Source organism: Taudactylus pleione, unplaced genomic scaffold (genome assembly GCF_031769625.1).
Source record: "Taudactylus pleione unplaced genomic scaffold, aTauple2 ptg000354l, whole genome shotgun sequence".
Lineage (NCBI taxonomy): Eukaryota > Metazoa > Chordata > Amphibia > Anura > Myobatrachidae > Taudactylus > Taudactylus pleione.
In genome coordinates this window covers 957,502-978,525 of record NW_028284755.1, presented here as the reverse complement: position 1 = coordinate 978,525, position 21,024 = coordinate 957,502, and the positions used below count along the sequence as shown (strand labels likewise).

At 43.5% G+C, this 21,024-nt stretch overlaps 1 protein-coding gene across 1 annotated transcript in view; it reads left to right on the top strand.

Moving 5' to 3' along the window:
- Positions 1–885: 885 nt before the first annotated feature.
- LOC148508582 (interferon-induced protein with tetratricopeptide repeats 5-like) overlaps positions 886–21,024 on the top strand; it is a 52,907-nt gene continuing 32,768 nt past the window's right edge. The window contains exon 1 of the mRNA XM_088444316.1: positions 886–949. Coding sequence (XP_088300442.1) covers positions 945–949 — 5 coding nt within the window. The 5' untranslated portion in view covers positions 886–944. The remainder of the gene's footprint in view (positions 950–21,024) is intronic.

Below are 21,024 nucleotides of genomic sequence, written 5' to 3'. Positions count from 1 at the left end.
GGCTAACTAGGACGGACTGGTACCGTGGCTGGTGGCGCCCCACAGCACCACCAGTCCCATGGCGCACAGGGCACGTGTCCCGCTCTTGCCCTGCCCTAGTTACGCCACTGCTATGGATCTCAGCCCCTCCATTCATGTCAGTGTTTCCACCGTATCACAGGATACCATGATGCCCAACCACAACGTATCAATACCCCTCACAGCCACCATGGTCATATGCCCCTCCTGGATCTGCCCGTGCCTGCAGCTACCCCCCCAGCAGCCTGTCTAGTGCCCCTTAAGTCTGTCGCCCAGGACACATGTCCCCCTAACCCCACCCCCTCTAGTTGAAGCCATGCTTAAGAGTTGTTTTTACATCACATGAGGTGGCAATGTGTATACCATGTACAGTATCCTACCCTCCAAAATGACCCGTTCCACCCGGAAAAAAATTGCTCTGCTGCTGGACTTCCCACCTAATTTATGATTTCAGACACCTGTGTTGAACTAGAAAATTGATGAGACAGGTGTTTCAACACAGGTGTCTGCAATCATAAATTATGTTGGAAGTCCAGGAGCAGAGCAATTTGTACCGGGTGGAACAGGTCATGTTGGAGGGTCAGCAGTATTATAAAGAAGGCTTCGACTTTTCCTTTTAAATAAATTGGATGTCAGAACCTTGTATGACAATCTGTCAGTATGATTTACAGCTCGCTCACACTTTCTGTTTCACTGGTCATATTACATCAGTTTTGATTCTTCCTTCACTCCTCCTCCATTGCTCCTGTCTTTCTGTATTATGTTCCTTGACTTTCATTTCTTCCCTTACTCCTCCTTCTACTACTAACCATTAGCAGACTATAAAAGCAGTGTCATAGTTGCAGCTCATTCCCAGTCCCACAGCATTGACAAGTTGCCTGTTATCTTACTGCAGAGCTGAGTGTGGTGACACAGACCCTGACAGAATGAGGTATGATAATATAACTAGTTCCCTTTATGATATTACCACATTCTGAGTAGTTGTTTGGGGCCATGATGATGGGATTCAGCCCTCCTGTTGCGGGTGCAGGGAGGTCTGAGTGTAGGGGGCTGGCCGGGAGACTTGCCTGCTTTTCCTGGTGGCCAGGAGCACCATCTAATTTTCAGGAGCCTCCCGGCCATTCTGTAGGCAAGTATGTGTTATGGTAGAGTATTTTCAAAACCACCCTCAATTGTTTTGGTTTTGTATTTCTTTAAAATTGATAAAATTAGCTAAAATCATGTAATTTGGACCTTTTTAAATGCAATACGAAACCCAAGATCTGGTTTTTAGATCCAAGTTCTGAACTTATGGGAAGACTTGAGCCCTAATTGCTTTCTACTCTGAACCCCCAAACGGTACTTCCTGTCAATCACTCTGCGATGGGTCTGCATAGTCACTGCGATCACAGTCCCGATCACAGTGAGGCATTTGCGTACGCTTTTGCGGTCCATGCTGAATCAGGCCCATAGTTTCAGTTTTTACTAGCTGGTGCACAGGTGCAGGTGTATTCATTGCTGACTGACACATTTTAAAAGATCCAAAGGTGGAGCTAATTATTTCACATGTGATTTTGTGATGAGAGCTGGAAAACCTGCACTGTTAGTTCTCCCCAAGGAATGCGCTTGGGGATCACTGCAGGAAGGGAATAAACTGAAACAGAGTTATTGTAAGAAGTTGTGTTGCAGGAACAGAGGGCCTGATTCAGAGCCGCTCGCTCTGACAGAGCACTCGCTCTGAATCAGGGCCGGGCTTTTTTTTTTTCTTGGATCGACTTCTTGGCCGCTCGCATAGCTGTGGATGACCACCCACAGCTGTTGCGAGTGGCCATGATGATGGTCGCGATGGTCAAGATCATCGCGAACATCGGGCTTGCGATAAGACCCTTGTGGTAGGGTCTCGTGGCCGCAAGCCCCAGAGAGATTTCGGCGCTAACAGAGCTGGAATCTCTCCACTGACATCACTCGTGATGTCAGTGGGGCCGCCCCCAAAGGGCAGGCGTTCTCATGGGAACGCCTCCGTTTGGGCAGCCACCCCCCGGCCAACCCACCAAAGGGGGCGAGCTGTCACTCAACATCGACAGCTCGCCCCCTTTGGTGCGAAACCTGGAGCGACGGATTGCCCGTTGCTAGCCGGGTCTCGTGCATGCGCATGACGGAGCCGGCTTCGTCGTGCGCATGTGCTGTGGGCCACCATCAACCTGGTTGCGAGCACTCAGCGCTTGCGACCGGGTCTGAATCAGGCCCAGAGTTTCTTAACCAGCTTTACTTATTCACTGAAAAACACGAATTGCACTAAATTCAGATTTGAGTTTATTCCTGATTTTCAGCAAGGCTTTAGAAAGCTTATTAATCTAACAAATATTTTATTATGAAAAATACTTGATAAATAAAAGAGACATGCTGTACATTTTTTTCATAGATACTTAAGAGCAAAGGAAGAGATGGAAATGGCGACAGTGAAATCATTATATGTTTGCAGATAATGTAGAGAAAGTGATTTTTCTCTCTTATCTGATTTCATACATACCAAGGCTTACCATACTATTCCTTTAAACTGGGACACTCATGAATTACACAAGTGGTCCATTTCAAAAGTAAATAACATTACATATCTACTGTCAATTTCGTGAACAATACTGCATAGCTTCCAAATAGATGGAAGATGTATAAATATAGTATTACAAGATAAGTGTAATTTAATGTGTTTTTATAAATGTAATTTAATTTCTTTCCTGAAAAACTTAGTTTGACATTTAATTAGAAATTCTGGTCCAGCTTTTTGTAACTAAAGTTTCATCTAATGAGTGATTCAAAGTAATAGCCTTTGTAACAATTTAATTTTCTGCTTCTCTAAATAGTGGATGTAAATGGAATTTTTTTTCTTTAGCACAGCACTAAATATGATCAAGTTGGTATATTTATTTAAATGAAATAGCATGAGTTTCAATGGTGTTTTATATTTATAAAATAGATGTTCTTGTAACTAACTTTACACATAGAGAATATAATACAAGAAAACCTAGTTCTCTGTGTAGTAAAATAAGAATAAACTCTATTCTACTTAGTAAATCAGAGAAATAATGTTACTCAAACATTTTTTTAAAGTTAGGACTACGTGCCATGAATGATTAAAAAAAACCTCACCTGATTAAAAAAAAACCTTAAATGAGATAAGTGGCAACTTTCCCCTTTACAATTGCAATAGTCCTACATAAGGTTATGTTTGTATAACTAGTTAAATGAAGTACAGTACCATAAATTCCAGTTATGTTTATGCCTAATATTTATCAAAATAGACATGTTTTTATAACTAATGTCATATAATATAACTGTTACACAAAGAATATACATTATACTCTGTGCAGTATAACAATAAACCTTTAACAAAACTCAATATTACATGACAAATCAGGAAGTAATGTTTGCCAGGCAATTTATTTGGCTTTGCCAAAGTACACAGCACAAAATCTTATGATGTCGATGATGTCAAAATCATCTTTCTCTGCAAAAACATACAGTAATATTCCTGTAAAACCAGACCACCTTTCATTTTAAAGTATTGTATAGAAAGAAAGTGATCATTACTGATACTTATAATGTAGTGTTTGTGATCCCCTTTAACTGTAGGGTACTTCACTATGATTCATGTATGATATTACATGCTCTGTCATTGCAAACTTCAAATATGTTAAACCACAAAAAAGAGGAGTTCCCGTCCCTTGCACTCAAATGATCATAATCCTACCAATGCTTTCATCTTTTGTATATTTTAATATTTCAGAATTTCATCATAAAAAAAAAATTAACTACAGTTTTCTAGAGCCCGTTGTATTTTCACTCTCAATGTGCTTTTACCCAAGTAGGTTATAAAAGAGGACAAAGTAAAAGATAATAATATTTATGTAGCCTATGATATTGACTTAAATACACATGTAGCAATAGTGACAGAAGACAGTAACGTTAGTTACAGAAAATGTATAACATTAGTTACAATTTATACAATAAAATATTTTATTTAATGGCCATCAGTAAACATTGAGGTATTGGTTAGAAGTCCAGAATCCTCATATACTTTATGGTATCTAAAAATTACACACCTTACAAAGCTGAAGGAAACATATTCATATTTTGTAACTAACGTTACAAGTTAATTATACTGATGTTTACATTCAATATTCAGCTTCAGAAACCATATACTAATAGTAACACCATCTAGAGATAAATTGTGGAACTCCCATTTCCAATGTGGGAAATTCAAACTATAATTGCATCCCTTATCAACATTTTATTTTTTTAGAATTACTGTATGTTAACTTTCACATAATATTATCTCTACTTAATAATTTAGATACCAATATTCTATTAATAATTAATGTACCTCCATCTATGACCTAATTTGTGGGACACAGAAAATAAAAATATTGACATTTTTTTTACAAAATGTTTTCTTTTTTTGTGTGACATGGACCAGGTTCTGTGGCTGATTAAAACCATGTGAAATGCAGGCTTGAGATCAGCCAGCCTCAGAACCTGTGTAATTCATGAGTGTCCCGGTTTAAGGGGCTTCATATAGTAAGCCTATGCATACCAATGTTCATTGTAAGTGATGGTTATAGAGCATTTGACACTGACCACATCTTCGTACATTTATTTCAAAGTATTTAAAAGTATTTTATTTAAGCCTCTCACTGACCTGGATGAAGATTATCTTAATATGTCAATTACAGTGTCAAATACTATGGGGTGTGGGGTGGTTATACTAAGGAATGTGTTCTCAATGCTGTCGATCATGGGTGGCTTTAGCCAATAGTTTTAAAATGGTGATAGAGATAAATTATAAACCAGGCTCTTTTAACATTTATTCCTATTTCTGTTTAAAATCCATTGGTGAAAGGTTCCCAATGGCAATTTGACAACCTCTCTTTAGTACAGTAAGTCTACCTGTGTGACTACTAGCAATGTCAAAGGTTGGCAAATCTAAGAACATATCTTATAGCTATCTGCGCTACCACTAATAAGTAGAGATGAGCAGTTTGGTTTTTCATAAAACCAAACACAACCAAACGTAGGGGTTCTGAATTGATCTGAGTTCCGGTGTGATACCCCATATACTTTATATGACCCCTTTTTGCCCTACCAATATGTATACAAGGCATTTCGAATGGGGTGTATATAGCTTGTAGGGGTTAATGCAGTTCTACCACCCCCTTACCATACACCAGTTTTTTTTTTATATTTTATTGCTTAATATAAAAGGCAGATAATAGTCTATTAGACAAAACTGCAGGCCACACAGAACTTTTGCTGACGACCTCTCTCCCTGATACTTACTGAGCATGTGCAGCCCAAGGGAGAATATGTCCTCTGGCCAGCAACCCTTTTTGCCTGGGGAAAAATGCCTTATTTCATTGGTGGCTCGATTGGCAAGGTAGAGTACCCCTGGGGCGGTGTGTTACTATGGCCCCTCATCCACTCAGGCAAGCCGGACAGGGCCCAGTGAGACGGGCCAGACAGAGAACAGCAGTATAAGAAGCTGCACCCTGGGGAGGGGGATGAGTTTGATTGCTGGGAGCTGTTGGATTTACTGCCGCACTAAGGATTGTTGTTGTAGAGAGTGACAGACCCGTGCTGCTGTGGGACCTGGCATGGAGAAGGAAACCATCACTGGACAAGTGCTGGACTCTGCCCCTACTTCAAGAACACTGCCGCCTGTGTAATTGTCTCTCCATTGTCACCGGATCTGACATCTGAAGAGAGACTCACCACCGCAGACCACCTCGTCACTGGAACTGTGTTACCGGACCACCGTAGGAAAGATATGCAGGTAAGAAAGATGCCAGGAGGTGACCAGAGGAACAGTCTGCTGGCTGGGACAGGCATACAAGACAGTCCCTGTAAAGAGTTGAGGACCCTGCTGGGACGCTGAAGACAAGGTGCAGCCCGGTGTAGTGCCCTGCATCCCGGGTCTGCAGTTCCAGATACCAGGAATCGGATGGTGGGCAGAAGATCCCCTGCAGGTGGTGAGAGACTTGGTTGTTATATGGCCTTTGTGTCACTCTAGCAGTCACCCTCTTCAGCCTCTCACTCTCCAGGAAGCCTTTCCCCCCCTCCCTGTTTGAGATTTGGGTACACCTCTGTTAACTACAGATAATTAGGAATGCTTGGCTCCTGACTTGTTGCTTATCAACCTAATTGACCTGGGGGGCTGATAAATTAATTTCTTATATTCCATATTGATAAACCCCTTTGGTATATTCCTTATTGATTATTTACTGCTTAATAGTCGGTTAAACAGTTCATTGGGTTATACGGTCTTTAGATTGAAGTTCTACTTGTTATATATTCATCGTTGCTTACCTGTCACAAGAGCTTACACTTCATTGAACTGTGCATACCTGCAAAGGCCTAAAAGTTGTTCAACACATGTTGCCACAAGAACTTGCACTTCACTGACTTTTCTCTCACCTGCAATGCTTATAGTTATTTACTGTGTGCTGTCACAAGAGTTGACACTTCATTGAACTGTGCATATCTGCAAAGCCCTAAACATTGTTCAACGCATGTTGCAAGAAGAGATAGCACTTCACGGACTTCGTTTTCACCTTCACCTTCGTGCTGTTCTTAAGGTTGTGTACAGAAGACAGCACTGAAAACCTTTAGAAGAAAAGAACAGACCCCAGACCTGTGCCTTGTAAGTGTTCACCGGTAACTCCGATGTCACATTGGTTCCGGAGCACTACACCCAGCTCAGGTCTTCCCCCTAAGTTATGATCTCAGAACGAGGCAAACATCAGATCTTGCATGTTTGAGCAAACTTGCACTTTGCTTTTTTGTTTTCACAAGGAAATCTATGTGCACTGCAATATATATATATATATATATATATATATATATATAATCTGTCACAAGTCTGCACTCTCAAACACAGAGAATAGCTAAATGGGTGCTTGATTAAATGGTTAACAGTCATTGCAGGCCAAAAAAGACAATCTGCACACCTCCATTATATATCAAAAAGTTTTTAAGTATCCAACACATACTCCAAAAGTTTAGCCATAAGCCATCAGATCAAGAAGAACAATCAAATAAAGTGCCTTAGTGCAAAAAAGTGCTCATGAAAGGACTTATCATAATCAGCAGATCTGAGGCAGAGGACTGGCAACAGAGGGCCCGACAGCTGTTTCGGTGCTAGCGAGCACCTTCCTCCAGGGGCATCGCTCCTATACTGAATCCTCCCGGGATTCAAGTACCTGTCCAGTCACCTGTCCCCACGCCTTACAATTGACACCCACCAATCCAGTGCACTCACCTGTGCAAATTCACCAAGATCATTTCAGCATTGTATCTTGCCTACATGCGGCTTCTCCGGCTCCCACTAAGTGAAACCGGAAATAATGCTCGCATGTAAGTCACATGTGCATTCCATTTGCCGAGCACTTCCTCCCGCAATGGAACGCATACCTGTCAGCTATATGCTCCAATTATAAGCGTCACACATATATAAAGTAACCTAATGTTGCTTAATGACATAATCTCACTCATCAATTACAAAACTATCTTACTGACTAAAAAACACATTTTTAGACTACATGTCAGCTATGCGCTCCAATTATAGGTGTTAGACATATGAAAAGTAACCTAATGCGTATATCTTGATGGCATAATTTCACTCATCAGTTACTAAACTATCTTACTGACTAAGGAACACGTTTTTAGAATTTAAGAAAACAATCCTGAAGATCTACTATTAAAAAAATCTAAAGAATGAACACAGATTCCGATGAAGGTGCAAGGGTGAAACAGGTGACATAATACATATTACAAATGACTTTAGAAATACATCAACCCAAGTAATATCAATTTATTCTAAAACCCTTAGTCAAAGAAAACTTGTCAAATTTAGTTCTTCATTAAGACCAATCGGGGAAACTGATTGCAGATCATAGATCCATCTACTTTCACGTTGCAAAAGTCGTTTATTGCGATCACCCCCTTGCTTCAATGGCGGAATATAGTCAATTGGCATGACTTTAAAGTCCAGTGGACCATGTCCCATTTCTACGGAATGTTTGGCAACAGGCGGAGTGTTCCCATCTAGTTTAACAAATGCTTTTTTTTATGGAAGAACGATGCAGTGCCATTCATTCCTTCAGCATACGGATGGTTTTGCCAATGTAAATTAGTTCACAGGGACACTTCATCATATATACCATGTATTTGTTTTCACAATTCAGTCGGTGTCTGATTTTATAGGATTTTTTAGTTCTTGGGTCTATAAAGAATTCACCCGTTATCAGAAACCTACAATTGATACAGCCAGAACATCGGAAGACACCACATTTTAAAAATAGCCAATTCGTATGATTCTTAGGACCCACATCCGAGTGTGTAATAATTAGGGGTGTGCACCGGCCACTTTTCGGTTTTGTGTTTTGGATCTGGATCTTTCTTCGTGTTTTGGATCTGGATTGGTTTTGCCAAAACCACCCTTCCGTGTTTTGGGTTCTGGGTTTTGTGTTTTGGATCTGTATTTTTTTTTTTTTAAAAGCATAAAAACAGCTAAAATCACAGAATTTGTGGGTTTTTCTGCTCCTATGCTATTATTAACCTCAATAACCTTAATTTCCACTCATTTCCAGTCTATTATGAACACCTCACACCTCACAATAGTATTTTTATATCCAAAAGGTTGCACCAAGGTAGCTGGATGACTATGCTAAGCGATACAAGTGGGCGGCACAAACACGTGGCCCATCTAGGAGTGACACTGCAGTGGCAGACAGGATGGCAGTTTGAAAAACTAGGCCCCAAACAGTACATAATGCAAAGAAAAAAAAGAGGTGCAAGATGGAATTGTCCTTGGGCCCTCCCACCCACCCTTATGTTGTATAAACAGGACATGCACACTTTAACAAACCAATCATTTCAGCGTCAGGGTCTGCCACATGACTGTGGCTGAAATGATTGGTTCGTTTGGGCCCCCACAAAACAAGCTGGCAATTAATCTGTCCCTGCACAAACTGGCTCTACGGAGGCAAGATGTCATCCTCATCCTCCTAATCCACCGATTCATCATCCTCTTCAGTGTTGTGTACATCCTCATCCTCACAGAGTATTAATTCATCCCCACTGGAATCCACCACAGGTCCCTCTGTACATTCTGGAGGCTGGTCTCCCTGGAAGAGTTGATAATTCATTTTTATGAACATCATCTTCTCCACATTTTGTGGAAGCAACCTCCTACGCCTTTCGCTGACAAGGTTCCCGGCTGCACTAAACACTCTTTCGGAGTATACACTGGAGGGGGGCAACTCAGGTAAAATAGAGCCAGTTTGTACAGGGGCCTCCAAATTGCCTCTTTTTCCTGCCAGTACAGGTACGGACTATCTGACATGCCTACTTGGATGCTGTCACCAATGTAATCCTCCACCATTCTGTCAATGGTGACAGCATCATATGCACTGACAGTAGACATGTCAGAAATTGTTGCCAGGTCCAAACTTGGTCCTGCCTGCCCTGCATCACCGCCAGCGGGTTGTTGCTTAGGATACCTAAGTTTTTTCCTGGCAGCCCCAGTTGCGGGAGAAAATGAAGAAGGAGCTGTTGACGTGTCATGTTCCGCTTCAGCTGACAGTGTTTTCACCAGCAGGTCTTTGCACCTCTGCAGGCTTGTGTCGGCCGGAAAGAGAGACACCACATAGGCTTTAAACCTAGGATCGAGCACGGTGGCCAAAATGTAGTGGTCTGATGTCAACAGATTGACCACCCTGGAATCCTGGCAAAGCGAATGAAGGGCTTCATCCACAAGTCCCACATGCCAAGCGGAATCGCTCCGTCTTAGCTCCTCCTTCACTTTCTCCAGCTGCTTCTGCAAAAGCCTGATGAGGGGAATGACCTGACTTAAGCTGGCAGTGTCTTAACTGACTTCACGTGTGGCAAGTTCGAAGGGCTGGAGAACCTTGCACAACACGGAAATCATTCTCCACTGCGCTTGAGTCAGGTGCATACCCCCTCCTTTGCCTATGTCATAGGTGGATGTATAGGCTTGAATGGCCTTTAGCTGCTCCTCCATCCTCTGAAGCATATAGAGGGTTGAGTTCCACTGCGTCACAACCTCTTGCTTCAGGTGATGGCGGGGCAGGTTCAAGAGTGTTTGCTGGCACTCCAGTCTTCGGCACGCAGTCGCTGAATGGCGAAAGTGGCCAGAAATTTTTCGGGCCACCCAAAGCGTCTCCTGCACGCCCCTGTCGCTTTTCAGAAAATTCTGCACCACCAAATTTATTGTGTGAGCAAAACATGGGACGTGCTGGAATTTGCCCAGATGTAATGCCCGCACAATATTGGTTGCATTGTCAGATATCACAAATCCCCAGGAGAGTCTAAGTGGGGTAAGCCACTGGGCGATGATTTCCCTCAGTTTCTCTAAGAGGTTGTCGGCGGTGTGCCTCTTACTGAAACTGGTGATACACAGCGTAGCCTGCCTTGGAACGAGCTGGCATTTCTGAGATGCTGCTACTGATGACGCTGCTGTTGTTGCTGTATAAGGTGATATATCTACCCAGTGGGCTGTCACAGTCATATAGTCCTTAGTCTGCCCTGTTCCACTTGTCCACATGTCCGTGCTTAAGTGGACATTGGGTACAACCGCATTTTTTAGGACACTGAGGACACTTTTTCTGACGTTTTTGTACAGTCTCGGTATCGCCTGCCTAGTGAAGTGGAATGTAGACGGGATTTGGAACCGGGGAAACACTACCTCCATCAATTGTCTAAATCCCACTGCACTAATGGCGGATACCGGATGCACGTCTAACACCAACATAGCAGTCAAGGCCCTCAGTTATACATTTTGCTTCAGATTGACTGCTGTCGTACTTCATCCTCCTCGCTAAGGACTGTTGGAGGGTCAATTGTTTAGTAAAAGTAGTGGTGTTCCTACTTCCTCTCTGGGATGATGAAAGACTCCCAGCAGCAACAGTAGCAGCGGCAGCAGTAGGCGTAGCAATGCAGGATCCTCCGGAGGAACCCCGGATAGGAGAGTCAGTCATGCCAGTGACATCGCCTGCAAGACTACTTCCGATCCTGACTAAGGAGGAAATTGACGAGGAGAGAGTTGATGGTGTGGTTTGCAGGCGCTTAGATACAACAGGACGAAGGGATTTAGGTGTCCCTGGACTGCTTACGGTCTTAGCCAAAGTTTATGAACTTGACAGTAACTTTTTATGAATGCGCTGCAGGTGACGTATAAGGGAGGATGTTCCTAGGTGGTGAACGTCCCTACCCCTACTTATTTCATGTTTACATATGGTACATATGGCAAGACAGTTGTTGTCTGGATTTGGATAGAAATATTGCCAGACCAAAGAGGTGGAATGTTTGGTCTTCTGCCCAGGCATGACCGTGATGGGCTTTTTCATCCCCCAGACAACAGCTGTCTCCCCCGGAGCCTGATTTAAACAAACCACATCACCATCAGAACCCTCCTCGCCAACTTCCTCCTCAGCGCCAGCTACACCAGTATCCTCATCCTGTTGTACTTCAACAGTGACATCTTCAATTTGCATATCAGCAAGTGGACTGTGGGAGCTCCTTTCAGCACTTGAAGAGGGCGTGCAAATGGTGGAAAGAGCCACCTCTTCCCGTCCAGTGCTGGGAAGGTCAGGCTGTGCTTTTGCCAGCTTAACTCTTTTGATTTTTTTAGTGGGAGGAGGGCTTCCATCGTCATGTGAAGCTGAACCACTAGTCATGAACATAGGGAAAGAACTTAACCGTTCCTTGCCACTCCGTGTCGTAAATGGCATATTGGCAAGTTTACGTTTCTCTTCAGATGATTTAAATGTTTTTTTCAAGGTCATTTTCCTGAACTTTGTCATTTGGGATTGTATGTGCCCTCTACTATGACATTGGGCATCGGCCTTGGCAGACGACGTTGATGGCATGTTATCATCTATGTCATGACTAGTAGCAGCAGCTTCAGCACTAGGAGGAAGTGGTTCTTGATCTTTCCCTATTTTATTTTTATCGGAGAAAGTTTGGTCCTCCATTTATGTTATATTGATATATACGTGCGGCTAAGGCGCACACAAACACAAAAAATATTTTTTTATTTTTGTTGGAGAGTAGTGCACTTTGTGGGTTACACCACCCTTTGATGGACAAGCCAGCTGGCCTTTTACTTATGGGACACAGGCGCACGCTTGGCGCTGCTCCTTTGTTGATGCACGTGCAGCCACAGTGCACACAATTCACAAACACAGAAATTTTTTTTTTATTTTGTTTGGAGTGCCCTTTGGGGGTTACAGCACCCTTTAGCAGTCAATCCAGCCGGCCCTTTATTTATGGGACACAGGCGCACGCTTGGCACTACTTTGTTGATGCATGTGCGGCTACTGCGCACACAATTCACAAACACAAAAAAAATATATTTTTATTTTGTTTAGAGTGTCCTTTGGAGTTTACAGCACCCTTTAGCGGTCAATCCAGCTGGCCCTTTATTTATGGGACACAGGCGCACGCTTGGCACTAATTTGTTGATGCACGTGCGGCTACTGCGCACACAATTCACAAACACAAAAAAATATATTTTTTGATTTTGTTTGGAGTGCCTTTTGGGGGTTACAGCATGCTTTAGCGGTCAATCCAGCTGGACCTTTATTTATGGGACACAGGCGCATGCTTGGCCCTACTTTGTTGATGCACGTGCGGCTACTGCGCACACAATTCACAAACACAAAAAAATATATTTTTTTATTTGGTTTGGAGTGTACTTTGGGGGTTACAGCACCCTTTAGTGGTCAATCCAGCCGGCCCTTTATTTATGGGACACAGGCGCACGCTTGGCACTACTTTGTTGATGGATGTGTGGCTACTGCGCACACAATTCACAAACACAGAAAATATTTTTTTATTTGGTTTGGAGTGTACTTTGGGGGTTACAGCACCCTTTAACGGTCAAGCCAGCCGGCCCTTTACTTATGACACAGGCGCACGCTTGGCACTGCTTGTTGATGTACGTGCGGCTACTGCGCACACAATTCACAAACACAAAAAAATATATTTTTTTATTTTGTTTGGAGTGCCTTTTGGGGGTTACAGCACCCTTTAGTGGTCAATCCAGCCGGACATTTATTTATGGGACACAGGCGCACGCTTGGCACTGCTTTGTTGATGCACGTGCGGCTACTGCGCACACAATTCACAAACACAGTAAATATTTTTTTATTTGGTTTGGAGTGTACTTTGGGGGTTACAGCACCCTTTAGCAGTCAATCCAGCCGGCCCTTTATTTATGGGACACAGGCGCACGCTTGGCACTACTTTGTTGATGCATGTGCGGCTACTGCGCACACAATTCACAAACACAAAAAAAATATATTTTTATTTTGTTTAGAGTGCCCTTTGGGGTTTACAGCACCCTTTAGCGGTCAATCCAGCCGGCCCTTTATTTATGGGACACAGGCGTATGCTTGGCTCTAATTTGTTGATGCACGTGCGGCTACTGCGCACACAATTCACAAACACAAAAAAATTATATTTTTTTATTTTATTTGGAGTGCCTTTTGGGGGTTACAGCACCCTTTAGCGGTCAATCCAGCAGGACCATTATTTATGGGACACAGGCGCACGCTTGGCACTACTTTGTTGATGCACGTGCGGCTACTGCGCACACAATTCACAAACACAGTAAATATTTTTTTATTTGGTTTGGAGTGTACTTTGGGGGTTACAGCACCCTTTAATGGTCAAGCCAGCCAGCCCTTTACTTATGACACAGGCGCACGCTTGGCACTACTTGTTGATGTACGTGCGGCTACTGCGCACACAATTCACAAACACCGAAAAAAAATTTTATTTGGTTTGGAGTGTACTTTGGGGGTTACAGCACCCTTTAGCAGTCAATCCAGCCGGCCCTTTATTTATGGGACACAGGCGCACGCTTGGCACTACTTTGTTGATGCATGTGCGGCTACTGCGCACACAATTCACAAACACAAAAAAAATATATTTTTATTTTGTTTAGAGTGCCCTTTGGGGTTTACAGCACCCTTTAGTGGTCAATCCAGCTGGCCCTTTATTTATGGGACACAGGCGTACGCTTGGCTCTAATTTGTTGATGCACGTGCGGCTACTGTGCACACAATTCACAAACACAAAATTTTTTTATTTTTTTATTTTATTTGGAGTGCCTTTTGGGGGTTACAGCACACTTTAGCGGTCAATCCAGCAGGACCATTATTTATGGGACACAGGCGCACGCTTGGCACTACTTTGTTGATGCACGTGCAGCTACTGCGCACACAATTCACAAACACAGAAAATATTTTTTTATTTGGTTTGGAGTGTACTTTGGGGGTTACAGCACCCTTTAACGGTCAAGCCAGCCGGCCCTTTACTTATGACACAGGCGCACGCTTGGCACTACTTTGTTGATGCACGTGCAGCTACTGCGCACACAATTCACAAACACCAAAAAAAAAATTTTAATTGGTTTGGAGTGTACTTTGGGGGTTACAGCACCCTTTAGCGGTCAATCCAGCTGGACCTTTATTTATGGGACACAGGCGCACGCTTGGCACTACTTTGTTGATGCATGTGCGGCTACTGCGCACACAAATCACAAACACAAAAAAAATATATTTTTATTTTGTTTAGAGTGCCCTTTGGGGTTTACAGCACCCTTTAACGGTCAATCAAGCCGGCCCTTTTTTTTATGGGACACAGGCGCACGCTTGGCCCTACTTTGTTGATGCACGTGCGGCTACTGCGCACACAATTCACAAACACAAAAAAATATATTTTTTTATTTTGTTTGGAGTGCCTTTTGGGGGTTACAGCACCCTTTAGCGGTCAATCCAGCCGGACCTTTATTTGTGGGACACAGGCGCACGCTTGGCACTACTTTGTTGATGCACGTGCGGCTACTGCACACACAATTCACAAACACAAAAAAATATATTTTTTGATTTTGTTTGGAGTGGCCATTGGGGGTTACAGCACCCTTTAGCGGTCAATCCAGCCGGGCCTATATTTATGGGACACAGGCGCATGCTTGGCACTACTTTGTTGATGCACGTGTGGCTACTGCGCACACAATTCACAAACACAAAAAAATAAAAAAAATTTTTGTTTGGAGTGCCCTTTGGGGGTTACAGCACCCTTTATCGGACTACCCAGCTGGCCTTTTACTTATGGGACACAGGCGCACGCTTGGCACTAATTTGTTGATGCATGTGCGGCTACTGCGCACACAATTCACAAATACAGAAAATATATTTTATTTGGTTTGGAGTGTACTTTGGGGGTTACAGCACTGTTTAACAGTCAAGCCAGCCGGCCCTTTACTTATGACACAGGCGCACGATTGGCACTACTTTGTTGATGCACGTGCGGCTACTGCGCACACAATTCACAAATACAGAAAATATATTTTATTTGGTTTGGAGTGTACTTTGGGGGTTTCAGCACCCTTTAACGGTCAAGCCAGCCGGCCCTTTACTTATGACACAGGCGCACGATTGGCACTACTTTGTTGATGCACTTGTGGCTACTGCGCACACAATTCACAAACACAGAAAATATTTTTTTATTTGGTTTGGAGTGTTCTTTGGGGGTTACAGCACCCTTTAACGGTCAAGCCAGCCGGCCCTTTACTTATGACACAGGCGCAGGCTTGGCACTACTTGTTGATGTACGTGCGGCTACTGCGCACACAATTCACAAACATAGAAAAAAATTTTTTATTTCGTTTGGAGTGTACTTTGGGGGTTACAGCACCCTTTAGCGGTCAATCCAGCCAGCCCTTTATTTATGGGACACAGGCGCACGCTTGGCACTACTTTGTTGATGCATGTGCAGCTACTGCGCACACAATTCACAAACACAAAAAATATATATTTTTATTTTGTTTAGAGTGCCCTTTGGGGTTTACAGCACCCTTTAGCGGTCAATCCAGCCGGCCCTTTATTTATGGGACACAGGCGCACGCTTGGCACTAATTTGCTGATGCACGTGTAGCTACTGCGCACACAATTCACAAACACAAAAAAATATATTTTTTTATTTTGTTTGGAGTGCCTTTTGGGGGTTACAGCACCCTTTAGTGGTCAATCCAGCCGGACATTTATTTATGGGACACAGGCGCACGCTTGGCACTGCTTTGTTGATGCACGTGCGGCTACTGCGCACACAATTCACAAACACAGTAAATATTTTTTTATTTGGTTTGGAGTGTACTTTGGGGGTTACAGCACCCTTTAGCAGTCAATCCAGCCGGCCCTTTATTTATGGGACACAGGCGCACGCTTGGCACTACTTTGTTGATGCATGTGCGGCTACTGCGCACACAATTCACAAACACAAAAAAAATATATTTTTATTTTGTTTAGAGTGCCCTTTGGGGTTTACAGCACCCTTTAGCGGTCAATCCAGCCGGCCCTTTATTTATGGGACACAGGCGTATGCTTGGCTCTAATTTGTTGATGCACGTGCGGCTACTGCGCACACAATTCACAAACACAAAAAAATTATATTTTTTTATTTTATTTGGAGTGCCTTTTGGGGGTTACAGCACCCTTTAGCGGTCAATCCAGCAGGACCATTATTTATGGGACACAGGCGCACGCTTGGCACTACTTTGTTGATGCACGTGCGGCTACTGCGCACACAATTCACAAACACAGTAAATATTTTTTTATTTGGTTTGGAGTGTACTTTGGGGGTTACAGCACCCTTTAATGGTCAAGCCAGCCAGCCCTTTACTTATGACACAGGCGCACGCTTGGCACTACTTGTTGATGTACGTGCGGCTACTGCGCACACAATTCACAAACACCGAAAAAAATTTTTATTTGGTTTGGAGTGTACTTTGGGGGTTACAGCACCCTTTAGCAGTCAATCCAGCCGGCCCTTTATTTATGGGACACAGGCGCACGCTTGGCACTACTTTGTTGATGCATGTGCGGCTACTGCGCACACAATTCACAAACACAAAAAAAATATATTTTTATTTTGTTTAGAGTGCCCTTTGGGGTTTACAGCACCCTTTAGTGGTCAATCCAGCTGGCCCTTTATTTATGGGACACAGGCGTACGCTTGGCTCTAATTTGTTGATGCACGTGCGGCTACTGTGCACACAATTCACAAACACAAAATTTTTTTATTTTTTTATTTTATTTGGAGTGCCTTTTGGGGGTTACAGCACCCTTTAGCGGTCAATCCAGCAGGACCATTATTTATGGGACACAGGCGCACGCTTGGCACTACTTTGTTGATGCACGTGCAGCTACTGCGCACACAATTCACAAACACAGAAAATATTTTTTTATTTGGTTTGGAGTGTACTTTGGGGGTTACAGCACCCTTTAACGGTCAAGCCAGCCGGCCCTTTACTTATGACACAGGCGCACGCTTGGCACTACTTTGTTGATGCACGTGCAGCTACTGCGCACACAATTCACAAACACCAAAAAAAATTTTTTATTTGGTTTGGAGTGTACTTTGGGGGTTACAGCACCCTTTAGCGGTCAATCCAGCTGGACCTTTATTTATGGGACACAGGCGCACGCTTGGCACTACTTTGTTGATGCATGTGCGGCTACTGCGCACACAAATCACAAACACAAAAAAAATATATTTTTATTTTGTTTAGAGTGCCCTTTGGGGTTTACAGCACCCTTTAACGGTCAATCAAGCCGGCCCTTTTTTTTATGGGACACAGGCGCACGCTTGGCCCTACTTTGTTGATGCACGTGCGGCTACTGCGCACACAATTCACAAACACAAAAAAATATATTTTTTTATTTTGTTTGGAGTGCCTTTTGGGGGTTACAGCACCCTTTAGCGGTCAATCCAGCCGGACCTTTATTTGTGGGACACAGGCGCACGCTTGGCACTACTTTGTTGATGCACGTGCGGCTACTGCGCACACAATTCACAAACACAAAAAAATATATTTTTTGATTTTGTTTGGAGTGGCCATTGGGGGTTACAGCACCCTTTAGCGGTCAATCCAGCCGGGCCTATATTTATGGGACACAGGCGCATGCTTGGCACTACTTTGTTGATGCACGTGTGGCTACTGCGCACACAATTCACAAACACAAAAAAATAAAAAAAAATTTTGTTTGGAGTGCCCTTTGGGGGTTACAGCACCCTTTATCGGACTACCCAGCTGGCCTTTTACTTATGGGACACAGGCGCACGCTTGGCACTAATTTGTTGATGCATGTGCGGCTACTGCGCACACAATTCACAAATACAGAAAATATATTTTATTTGGTTTGGAGTGTACTTTGGGGGTTACAGCACTGTTTAACAGTCAAGCCAGCCGGCCCTTTACTTATGACACAGGCGCACGATTGGCACTACTTTGTTGATGCACGTGCGGCTACTGCGCACACAATTCACAAATACAGAAAATATATTTTATTTGGTTTGGAGTGTACTTTGGGGGTTTCAGCACCCTTTAACGGTCAAGCCAGCCGGCCCTTTACTTATGACACAGGCGCACGATTGGCACTACTTTGTTGATGCACTTGTGGCTACTGCGCACACAATTCACAAACACAGAAAATATTTTTTTATTTGGTTTGGAGTGTTCTTTGGGGGTTACAGCACCCTTTAACGGTCAAGCCAGCCGGCCCTTTACTTATGACACAGGCGCAGGCTTGGCACTACTTGTTGATGTACGTGCGGCTACTGCGCACACAATTCACAAACATAGAAAAAAAATTTTTATTTCGTTTGGAGTGTACTTTGGGGGTTACAGCACCCTTTAGCGGTCAATCCAGCCAGCCCTTTATTTATGGGACACAGGCGCACGCTTGGCACTACTTTGTTGATGCATGTGCAGCTACTGCGCACACAATTCACAAACACAAAAAATATATATTTTTATTTTGTTTAGAGTGCCCTTTGGGGTTTACAGCACCCTTTAGCGGTCAATCCAGCCGGCCCTTTATTTATGGGACACAGGCGCACGCTTGGCACTAATTTGTTGATGCACGTGCGGCTACTGCGCACACAATTCACAAACAAAAAAATATATTTTTTTATTTTGTTTGGAGTGCCTTTTGGGGGTTACAGCACCCTTTAGTGGTCAATCCAGCTGGACATTTATTTATGGGACACAGGCGCATGCTTGGCACTACTTTGTTGATGCACGTGCGGCTACTGCGCACACAATTCACAAACACAGAAAATATTTTTTTATTTGGTTTGGAGTGGCCTTTGGGGGTTACAGCACCCTTTAAAGGTCAAGCCAGCCGGCCCTTTTCTTATGACACAGGCGCACGCTTGGCATTACTTGTTGATGTAAGTGCTGCTACTGCGCACAAAATTCACAAACACCGAAAAAAAAATTTTATTTAGTTTGGAGTGTACTTTAGGGGTTACAGCACCGTTTAGCAGTCAATCCAGCCGGCCCTTTACTTATGGGACACAGGCGCACGCTTGGCACTACTTTGTTGATGCATGTGCGGCTACTGCACACACAATTCACAAACACAAAAAAAATATATTTTTATTTTGTTTAGAGTGTCCTTTGGGGTTTACAGCACCCTTTAGCGGTCAATCCAGCTGGCCCTTTATTTATGGGACACAGGCGCACGCTTGGCACTAATTTGTTGATGCATGTGCGGCTACTACGCACACAATTCACAAACACAAAAAAATATATATTTTTATTTTGTTTGGAGTGCCTTTTTGGGGTTACAGCACCCTTTAGCGGTCAATTCAGCTGGACCTTTATTTATGGGACACAGGCGCACGCTTGGCCCTACTTTGTTGATGCACGTGCGGCTACTGCGCACACAATTCACAAACACAAAAAAATATATTTTTTTATTTTGTTTGGAGTGCCCTTTAGGGGTTACAGCACCCTTTAGCGGTCAATCCAGCCAGCCTTTTACTTATGGGACACAGGCGCATGCTTGGCACTAATTTGTTAATGTATGTGCGGCTACTGCGCACACAATTCACAAACACAAAAAAATATTTTTTTATTTGGTTTGGAGTGTACTTTGGGGGTTACAGCACCCTTTAGCGGTCAATCCAGCCGGTCCTTTATTTATGGGACACAGGCGCACGCTTGGCACTACTTTGTTGATGGATGTGTGGCTACTGCGCACACAATTCACAAACACAAAAAAATATATTTTTATTTTGTTTAGAGTGCCCTTTGGGTTTTACAGCACCCTTTAGCGGTCAATCCAGCCGGCCCTTTATTTATGGGACACAGGCGCATGCTTGGCACTACTTTGTTGATGCACGTGTGGCTACTGCGCACACAATTCACAAACACAAAAAAATTAATTTTGTTTTTGTTTGGAGTGCCCTTTGGGGGTTACAGCACCCTTTAACGGACTACCCAGCCGGCCTTTTACTTATGGGACACAGGCGCACGTTTGGCACTAATTTGTTGATGCATGTGCGGCTACTGCGCACACAATTCACAAATACAGAAAATATATTTTATTTGGTTTGGAGTGTACTTTGGGGGTTACAGCACTCTTTAACGGTCAAGCCAGCCGGCCCTTTACTTATGACACAGGCGCACGATTGGCACTACTTTGTTGATGCACGTGCGGCTACTGCGCACACAATTCACAAATACAGAAAATATATTTTATTTGGTTTGGAGTGTACTTTGGGGGTTACAGCACCCTTTAACGGTCAAGCCAGCTGGCCCTTTACTTATGACACAGGCGCACGATTGGCACTACTTTGTTGATGCACATGTGGCTATTGCGCACACAATTCACAAACACAGAAAATATTTTTTTATTTGGTTTGGAGTGTACTTTGGGGGTTACAGCACCCTTTAACGGTCAAGCCAGCCGGCCCTTTACTTATGACACAGGCGCACGCTTGGCACTACTTGTTGATGTACGTGCGGCTACTGCGCACACAATTCACAAACACAGAAAATTTTTTATTTCGTTTGGAGTGTACTTTGGGGGTTACAGCACCCTTTAGCGGTCAATCCAGCCAGCCATTTACTTATGACACAGGTGCACGCTTGGCACT